At 37.4% G+C, this 9,627-nt stretch overlaps 1 protein-coding gene across 3 annotated transcripts in view; it reads left to right on the forward strand.

The window, feature by feature from the left end:
* Ddx60 (DExD/H-box helicase 60) overlaps positions 1-9,278 on the forward strand; it is a 126,604-nt gene extending 117,326 nt beyond the window's left edge. The window contains exons 37-39 of one of the 3 annotated variants that reach the window (XM_027394067.2): positions 3,034-3,185; positions 4,859-4,921; positions 7,745-9,278. In XM_027394067.2, coding sequence (XP_027249868.1) covers positions 3,034-3,185; positions 4,859-4,921; positions 7,745-7,844 — 315 coding nt within the window. In that variant the 3' untranslated portion in view covers positions 7,845-9,278. The remainder of the gene's footprint in view (positions 1-3,033; positions 3,186-4,858; positions 4,922-7,744) is intronic. The other 2 variants (XM_035451032.1, XM_027394068.2) reach the window with 2 other exon arrangements.
* Positions 9,279-9,627: the final 349 nt, after the last annotated feature.

Here is a 9,627-nt window from a genome sequence, read left to right on the forward strand (position 1 = left end):
ATGTAATAACAGAACCAGCTTTTTCAGAGTTGAGAGCAGTAGCCCATTAGAACCCTGAGAATGTGTCAACAGTATGATGCACACATTTCAAATTTCCAAATTCTGTAAAGTGAAAGACATGCATCTGCTAGATCTCATTTCTCTGAATGCCCTTAGGATTACAGCCTGCTGGCAGTGGAGTTTGGTTATAAAAAGAACAAGTAGGACAGTTTCTCACTATCTCCTTGGCTTGTTGCCAAGTGATGGAGAAGTCCTTTTTTAAACCTTTGCTATTTACATTATTTTTCTTTTATGAAATTCTGAGGCTTCTAGCACACTACCAATTAAATAAACAATCAATCTCGTCATTGCCTTGTGCTAGTGGGCCTGGAAGACCCATATGGGATCTGATATGCGTAATGTATAGAGGATTGCTTCTGTTTCTGATTGTTTCCTGTAATTGTAAAAACAATAAGGTTAATTCTTATTATTAGTAATGAATTCTGCAGTCTCAATGTATAAGACAACTCTCTCTGCATATTGGGAATTAGTAACTATATTAAGAGGTTCTGTAAAATCCATAAGCACCATGAGAATTGCATATAATTCTGCCTTCTGTACAGATGTATACCGACTTTGAACTACTTTACTTACCTCACCTGCTTTATAACCAGCCTTACCTGATTTGTTGGCATCAGTGTAGAAAGTGAGAACTCCAGAAATGGGAGTTTGTCTTACAATATGTGGAAGAATCCAGACTGCCTTTTTATGAATATAATTCTGTCTGTTTTAGGATAGTTGTAGCTAAAAAAGTCAGTAAGAGCTATTTGCCAATATTCATTATCCTTCCATAAAGAGGAAATTTCTTCATTAGTTAAAGGTACTATAATTTCTGCTGGATCTTTTCCAGTCAATTGACGAAGTCTTAATTTTCCCTTTAAAATCAAATCAGAAATCTTTTCTATATATGTCTTTAAATTTTTATTCTTTTATGTGGCAGAAACATCCACTATAATATATATCTTGCCTCTGCATCAGAATCCCAGGATATTCTCTGGATGGTTCAGGGCTGCTGTCGAGTGCATGTGGCTAGCGGTAAATTAGCGTGCAGCTGCAGCAGCAATATTGCTGCCTGGGGCAATAAAACCCACGTAGGCCTGTGATAGATTTAAACTCTCCCGGTGGGGTGGATGGTGGGCAGGGACTGAGTCTGGGGCTGGAGAGATGGGCTACAGGGTGAGAAGGTTTAACTCACTGTTTTAGGTTATGCACACAGGTGGGTCGGAGCAAAGAGGAGACCTTGTAATGCAGTGGTATCCTATGGTTCTCGTGTCACTCAGCTTCTGGGCTGTGCCCAGCAGGCTCGTAGGAAGCCGCAGGAAGGCAGAATGGGCTGTGGATTTCAGGGCGCCACTTATAACGAGATCCAATCTGTTGTCCATATGTTTAAGATATCTTTATTCAGATAAATACCAGCCAAACGCAAGCCAGAGCATGCCAGGGGCAGCAAGGAAGCCAGGCCAGAGAGAAGGGCTCCCATGTGCTTTGCTGTCCCTTAAGACCCCCTCCCACATCATCCTGACCTCACCTTGACCAAGTCCTGACAGGCATGGTCAGGCACACCTGTAGCCAGCCTCTAACAGGCATGGCTTACTGTTCCCTACATATTCCCCTGAGAGTATCTTTTCCTGTGTTTAGTTTTATGTCTGAACGATTCATACATGTTTTGACATGAAGCTCTGGTTTATTTTCCACACACTGTAATACTTCATAATATAACACTATGCATTATTCTGCCTTCTGTCGATGTTTGCTCTGTTTTTAGTTCTCTCTTACTACAAACAGGGTTGGTATTAATGTCTGCTGAATGTGTGCAATTTTCTCTTGGGTGTAGATTGTCTGGGTCATAAGAAAATAGAAATAGTAAAATGTTAATGTCTACTACCCATAACTCCCGCTCTAGTGCTATGGAATATTAAAGATGTGTTACATTTGTTTATGCGGTAGAACATTTGTTTAATGATGCAAAGATGTGTTGTATTATATTATGTTGCATTTGTTTAACTCTGTGAAGCTGTGCTACTTTGCCTGTCTAAAACACCTGATTGGGCTAATAAAGAGCTGAATGGCCAAAAGTGAGGCAGGAGAAAGGATAGGAGGGGCTGGCAGGCAGAGAGAACACATAGGAGGAGAAATCTGAGGAGAGAGATCGAGGAGCAGAATAAGGAGGAGGACTCCAGGGATCAGCAACACAGCTACACAACAAGCCATGATAAGAAGTAAAGAAAGGTATACAGAAACAGAAAAGGGTAAAAGCTCAGAGACAAAATATAGATAGGGTAATTGAAGCTAAGAAAAGCTGGTTAGAAATAAGTCAAGCTAAGACCTGACATCCATAAGTAAGAATAAGCTCTTTGTGTTTTATTTGGGAGCTGGGTTGCAGGCCCCTAAAGAGCAAAGAGTAAGTAAAAAGCAAACAAAAGAAACAACTACATTTTAGAATGTACTTGGGCCAATTTATAGCATCTCTAGCACTGTATCAGAACTCCTGTTGGTCACATGAGACAGAGTTTGCAAAATGAACAGACACAGAAAACTACTTATTTGCTTTCTTCCTTTTTTATTGTTTTTGTCCTATCCTCTCTCCACTCTTTTTATTCTGGTGTTGATTCTGAAGATCACTGTACTTGTTCAGTTGAATATTCTCTAGTGATATGCAGGCCTCCTGCTCTCTGAAACCCCATTTGCAAAGGTATTCTTAGGATTGTTAAAGAGACTTTAAAATTTCTCAATTATCTTTACTTTCCTAGTCAGTCTGCTCTATTCCTGCAAGACTGGTGGGTTTTCCGTCATCATGCGGTGGGGGTGGTCCTCTTCACAGGGAAAGCTAAGCCATGGCCTCGGATGCACTGTCTCGGTGTGTGCAGCAGGCATCTTCTCTTCTACCAACAGAGTGCTCTTGAAAATCATTGCTGAGGATGAATTGGCTGCATGTTCTAAGCCACAGGCCTTCTGTCCATGTGAATAACCATTCAAAAATTCTATCTTTTTTAGGTCGTTCTGCACACAATTGCTGTTAATCACTGTCAAGCCCCAGTGCTGTGGCCACACAGATTCGATAATACAGGAAGAAAAATGCCACTTAATGCATATGCACTTGACTTCTATAAGCATGGGTCCCTTGTGGGATTAGTACAGGACAATGGGTATGCTCTCTCCTGATAATAACAAGAAAGAAGAGGTGGAGGGCTGCTGGGGGCTGGGGGAGGGGAGAGAGAGGGAGAAGGGATTGACATGCATAGCAGGCTTGTTTCTAATTTGAACTAATAAAAATAATTTCTTGGGAAAAAATAACAAGAAATCATAAGCCCTGCCAAGCATATTACCTTTTCACTTTCAGACTGATGGAAAAGATGATGATATACTCTATACTATTTTTTATTTCTAGTTTGTCAGCAAAAATTTGGCATTTAGGCCAACTCACTTGGCCTAAATATATATTCTAAATGTATCTCTTTGTCAATATTTGGGTATATCTTTATGTTACAGTTCTACCTAGGCTAATTGGTATTTTATGACTAATATCAACCTGGTGTTGCTTAATGCCTGAAAGAATATAAAGTATCTAATTTACATATCCGGTTCTGAGACAATTATTTTAGTTTGTTGCCAGGGAAGCCATTTCTATAAGTATAAGCAGGACTGATAATTGTTTAGGCCACTCTGCATACAATTGCTGTGGACACAGTGTTCTGGCCCCAAAAGTTGGACAGCCATGGAAGAAAACTGCCATTTAACACATATGCACTGGACTTCTGTAAGGATGAATCCCTTGTGAATTTGACCAGATCAATTGGCATCTTCTCTCTTGATAATTTCAAGAAACAACTAGTCATGCCAAGCATATTAGATATTCAAATGCAGTGAAATATTCAGAGAAATATCTCTAAGCAGGGAGATATTGGCCCAAGTGCTAAACACATACATCTAGGGGCAAATACACTAAGGAATTAAATGTACAGTTGACATAAAAATTGAGCAATCCTTATTATGTTAAGGTATGAAAAGTTTTGCTAGTCCTCAGAAACCTGGAACACTCTTGTCTATTGAACCTGATTTATTAATGTGAATAAAATAGCTTTTACATTAGCAGATTATATTTTGTTTGTTTTTAAAACTTATCCATTGATAATTTCATATCTGAATAGAAGCCGTTATGACTACCACCCCACCCCCACATTTCTGTATATCTTCTCAATTGTATCCTTTAAACCCAGAAAATCAGCCTCCCATTTTTGTATCTTTGAATTTTGTTTTGCTTTTGTTTTGGGACTCACTAAGTTTTACCAGGGGCACCTGTGGGTGTGGAACACAGAGACTCACCTGTGACTACAATACTAAAGATAAATGCTTCTCCTTTCTTCAGCTCATAGAGCCCTGTTCCTCCCTTGGGAAACTAGTTGTCTATGAACCCATCTCTCATCCATGACTGAATGTTAATGGTCACAGTCTTATGCAGGCAAACTTAGCTGCTGTGAGTTCATGAATCATGCCATGCCCAGAAGACTGCATTTCATGACACTCCCCTCATATCCATCTCTTATTTCTTTTTGTGTCCTCTTCTGTGATGTCCTGCATTGGTGGGGTGACATAGATGTTCCAAATATATATTAGTGCTCATAGTCACTTACTCTCACCACTTTGATCAATTATGAGCCACCCATTGTAAAAAAAACAAAAACAAACAAGCTCCCCAAAACACCAAAACAAACTAACAATCAATCAGCTGTGATTATGGCTAAGACAGATGGACTTTATTGGTGTAAACAATAATTGTAAATAATTTTGTGTAATTAATTTCAGTTTTTCTGTTGTTTAGAATACATCAAGGGGAAGCTTACCATTTGTTGAAAGATTTTTTCCTTACCATTAAATCTATCAGGTATGTTATATGCTTAAATATTACTTTCCTATTTTTTTGAAATTTATTTATAATTTGAAAATATTGAGATTTTTTTCATGATGCAGGTGTCATTGAGCCTGTTAGATACCGCATATTTCAACTTCCCAGAGGGTTTGTAGAGTTCTCCATCCCCACCAAAACTCATGGTATTGTAATTAATTCCATAGAATTTTAAGGTCCATCCAAATAGAGTCTCAGACTCAAGAAAACTATTCCAGGGAATCACTGATCTCAGATCCTAATATTGTCAATGATCCCCATTGCAAAATCATGTTAAATACATGATGTTTCTGAGGTGCTGTCAGGCTTCTGGGTTACAGCATGTGATTGCTCTTGAATATCTTTCTATAACCTATAATTTTCTTCAGGGTTTGTCTGACTGTCAATGCATAGTCATTTCCTGTTTTGATCTGCAACAAAGCCCAGTTAATCACAAGCAATATCAAACTTTATGTGAGCACCCCATCCTTAGGCTCCATGGCCATATAATGTTACCTAGTTAACTGAGCATCATCGTAACCCCTCAAATCTAAATTCATTTAAGCATTTTAACAGTGGCTCTTTATTTTATCACAGTGACCATAAATCTCATCATTATTGCTTCCTTAATAAGCATTTCTTTGTTTCATTTCCTTTATTAGAGCTGAATTAGGCCTATATGGACTTTTTATATGCACAGAGTGAATTTGGTACATACAAGAGCAGAAGGGAATGCAACCTCATATCCTCCTGATATGATGACCCCCCAAGCACCAAATTATCTTATTGCTACTTCAGAACTGGAAATTTGCTACTGTTTTGAAACACAATGTAAATATATGATATGCAAGATACCACAGATCTATAGCATCTCTATGCAAGGTGGCTTCTAGTTACCCAAGGTATAACCTTAAGAACAGTACAAAAGCCCCCAGAGATACTAGAGCTGTGTCCAAATCCAGGCTTAAGAAAAATAAACATTCATTCATTCATCTAACCAGTGTGGGTGTTATTGTTTTGAGACACTTTCAAAAATTTGAGGTACAAGGATTGTTAAATCTATTACTAGCCTTTTGGAAAAAAAAACAAACCTTACAGTCCTTGTATTAGTTAATATTCTATGGCTGTGATAAAACAACATGAACAAGGCAACTTACAGGGAAAAGCACTTATTTTGGCTTATGGTTCCAGGGAAATTTGAGTCGGCTTCAGGAAGATAATTCAATGTTAGATTTTAGAATTTTGGCTACATATTTTGAGTATCATGAAGACAGGGCAATAGGACTGAGTGTGGCATGTATCTACAGCCTGTATACATGGTAGAGATATGTCAGATATATATGGTAGAGATATGTCAGATTGTCTCAATGTCTGTAACAGTAAGGGTGGTCAGAAATGAATGATGGCCTGAATTAAGGAAACAGAAATAATAATTCAGAATATTAACTTGACAAATACCTATAATTGAAACATTAATACTGAAGTTATTAATACTGAAGAATATAGTAGGTCATGTTGACCAAGGTTTAAATTGTTAATCTCTCTCTCTCTCTCTCTCTCTCTCTCTCTCTCTCTCTCTCTCTCTCACACACACACACACACACACACACACACACACACACACACGCACTATATGACATTTGTGGGGAAGTACACAAAACAGTGAGTTAGAATTTATGTTTGTTGTGGACATCTATCAGAGGACATAATAACAATGATTAGTCTGTAACTGGGGGAGGAATTAATGTTGCAGATGGATATTTCATTTTTGGTGGTAGATCAATAAAGACCTGGGGAAGATGGATCTCTAGTTGGGACAAAACACTAAACAATGAACAGCAACTAAGATGTCAGATTGTACTTGATTTCAACCAGGGCTACTAACTGTGAACTGTTCAGTTCTATGATTCTTCTTCCTTTCTTCATGCCTGTACATGAGTTTCTTAATGCTGATGTAACGAATTATCACATAATGACATAAACCTATATTAATGTATCATCTTACCATTCTGGAAGTCGGAAGTCAAAAGTATGTCCCACTGGGTAAAATTAAGCATCTAGATGCTTAGCTATTTCGCAACTTTTAGAGGTCACCTGCTTACCATTTCCTTCTGACTTTGAGGCCAAGGATGTTCGGTAGAGAGAGCTGAGATTGCATATCAGATGTCCACATTTCACTCCAATGACATTAGTCTCTCCTTCCTCACACCCAGGAGCACTTTTATAGAATTCCATTCTACCTAGAGAATCCAGCATAACTACCTGAGTTCAGAATGAGCTGTCATCTGGGGCTTCATCTGTGATGGTGATTGCCCTTTGCCATGGGGCCTAAAGTGATTATAGGTTTGTGAGGATTTGGGGAGGACATCTGAATTGGATGAGGACCATTATTCTACCGATCACGTCTCACATTCATTTTTTCCTCACCTACCTAGAGAAAGGAGGCTTTCTTCTCCATAGTGGATTACAGTATATTCTGGATACAGCAGCACAGAAAACACAAATATGTCCATGAGACATGCAGAAAAAATAAAAGAAATTTGTGCTATGCTACCGAAGGGAGCAAGGACCAAATGATATAGAATTTGGTAGCCTTTTACTCACCCTTTGTTAATAAAGACACTGCATGGAACACCTTGTCATATTTTCCCATTTCTTTTTTCTTTTTTGTATATACATAATTTGGTTAATAAACTTGTTTCTTATTAATATTTCTTATAATTTGATAGTACTATTTCATCTTTTCAGGACAGTATTTTTAAACAATACTCAATGCCATTTAGTTGACTAATAATATATATATGTGTATACTTCTATTTGTAGTGTCTCCTTGCGTGAACTGTGCGAAAATGAAGAGGACAACGTTGTTTTAGCATTTGAACAATTGGTTGAGTCCTTCAAAGAAAAGTTTGAAAAAGTGTGAAAAGAAAAACCATGCAAACCACTTGAAGTATCAAAGACGCTTTGCAAGTTACATATTTTTTATTCTTATATCTTGTTCAGAAAATCCTACACAATGGAATGGAATGAGCAAGCAGTTTGGAGTTAAAGAATTGACATAGAATTTGCTGTGATTGACTCTGAGCACCCTTGACCACACTCCTTGGTGTGGCTAAGTCTTGGTTTCTTTAAATGATCAACTAAAATGTCTATGTCTCTAAATTATTGAGTATTGAATGAGAAAATGCAGGATTTTGCATATACATGTTTGCAGACATTTTACACTCTGTGAGACCCAAACAAATATTGCATTTAAATGTTTTCACTGTTAATATATGTAAAAAGTTTATTGAAACTAGGAAACAAATGATTGCAGCATTTTGAAAGTATAATATATTCTTCCCAATCAACATAAAGGGATTGTGCTGCTTAGATGATAGCTACTGAAATAGTACAACTTAGTAAATAAGCTACTTGTAAAAAATTGAATGTTTTTATTTAATTTGTGTGGTGCTTTAAAAGAAAACATGTAGTTAGTGTTCTGCTTCATTTTAATTGTATATACATGACTGTTGAAATAATGACTTCATTGGCTTCATTTCCGTGAAATATATTCATGTATCACTTGCACACTACCATTCATTCTGTATAATTATTTACATAGAATCATTCTATAATTGATGCCTTAGTCTCACTTCTCAACTCCAGTATCTGTTTAAAATACTCAACTTGAACTACAACACTGAATCCGCAAAACAAAGATGAGTCCAATGCTCTTTTTGGTGTCACGATAAGCAGATTGTAGTGGCTCTAAATAACAAACAAACAAAAAATAAACCAGTTATGGTTCATTTATTCCTGAAGCAGAAACATTCTGATTATTGGAAGTTATGTACCATTTCATGAGTGTTGTTAGAAATCTCTTCCTTGGTGGTAGTAGTGGGGGGGGGATGCAATTTAAACTGTTTTCATTCTTTAAATGCTACAACAGTACAGTAAAGCAAGGCACTTAGTAAAGCAGGGTCCTGCCTAGCACCTCCCAATTGCCACCCACTGGAATGTTACACAATGTGAAATTTATTGTCATGTTAATTTTATCTTAATGCTGTACTTAGGAATCCAGATTAGAAGTGAAGATACCTTGCTCCCCTGTGTGTATAAACTAATTTGGCTTCTAGATTTTTAGAAGAGTGAGGTCATTTTTGCTGTCTGGAATCTTCTTAAAAGTGCAAAATTATATGTAACATCTTTGAGGTGAGTCCCCCGAAAGTGGGAGAGGGCTGCTTCTTTAGTCTTTAGCTAAATCTAAAGAGTAAGTAGGAACAATTTCTCAAGAGTGGGTTTAAGAGAATTACATCAGCAAATGTTGGAGCCCAGAAAATGTAAAAAAAAAAAAAAAAAAAAAAAAAAAAAAAAACCTACAAACCTGTATGATACTTTTCTAGAATACTTCAGAACTAGGTAGAGGTTATGATGATTCCCTGGACCCCAGAGAGGAGAAAAACAGAAGATAAGAGAAATGATATATTGGACCATGATGCTCTTCGCTCCAAGTTGACAGGTTTCATACATGGAAAATGCCCCAGACTTAAGCAGGTTCTACACTGGAGAAAGTGAGTTCAAGGTAGACAAGCTTTAGCATGTCTCCTAGGTCTCTATACATGGAGTTCACTCCCATGACTGTCTACAGAAGAAGAACAGCATTGTTCTAGGCAAATAAAGTTCAGGATATGACTCTAATAGCAACAAGACCTGAAGTCGACAAG

The sequence above is a fragment of the Cricetulus griseus genome (assembly GCF_003668045.3).
Source record: "Cricetulus griseus strain 17A/GY chromosome 1 unlocalized genomic scaffold, alternate assembly CriGri-PICRH-1.0 chr1_0, whole genome shotgun sequence".
Classification (NCBI taxonomy): Eukaryota; Metazoa; Chordata; class Mammalia; order Rodentia; family Cricetidae; genus Cricetulus; species Cricetulus griseus.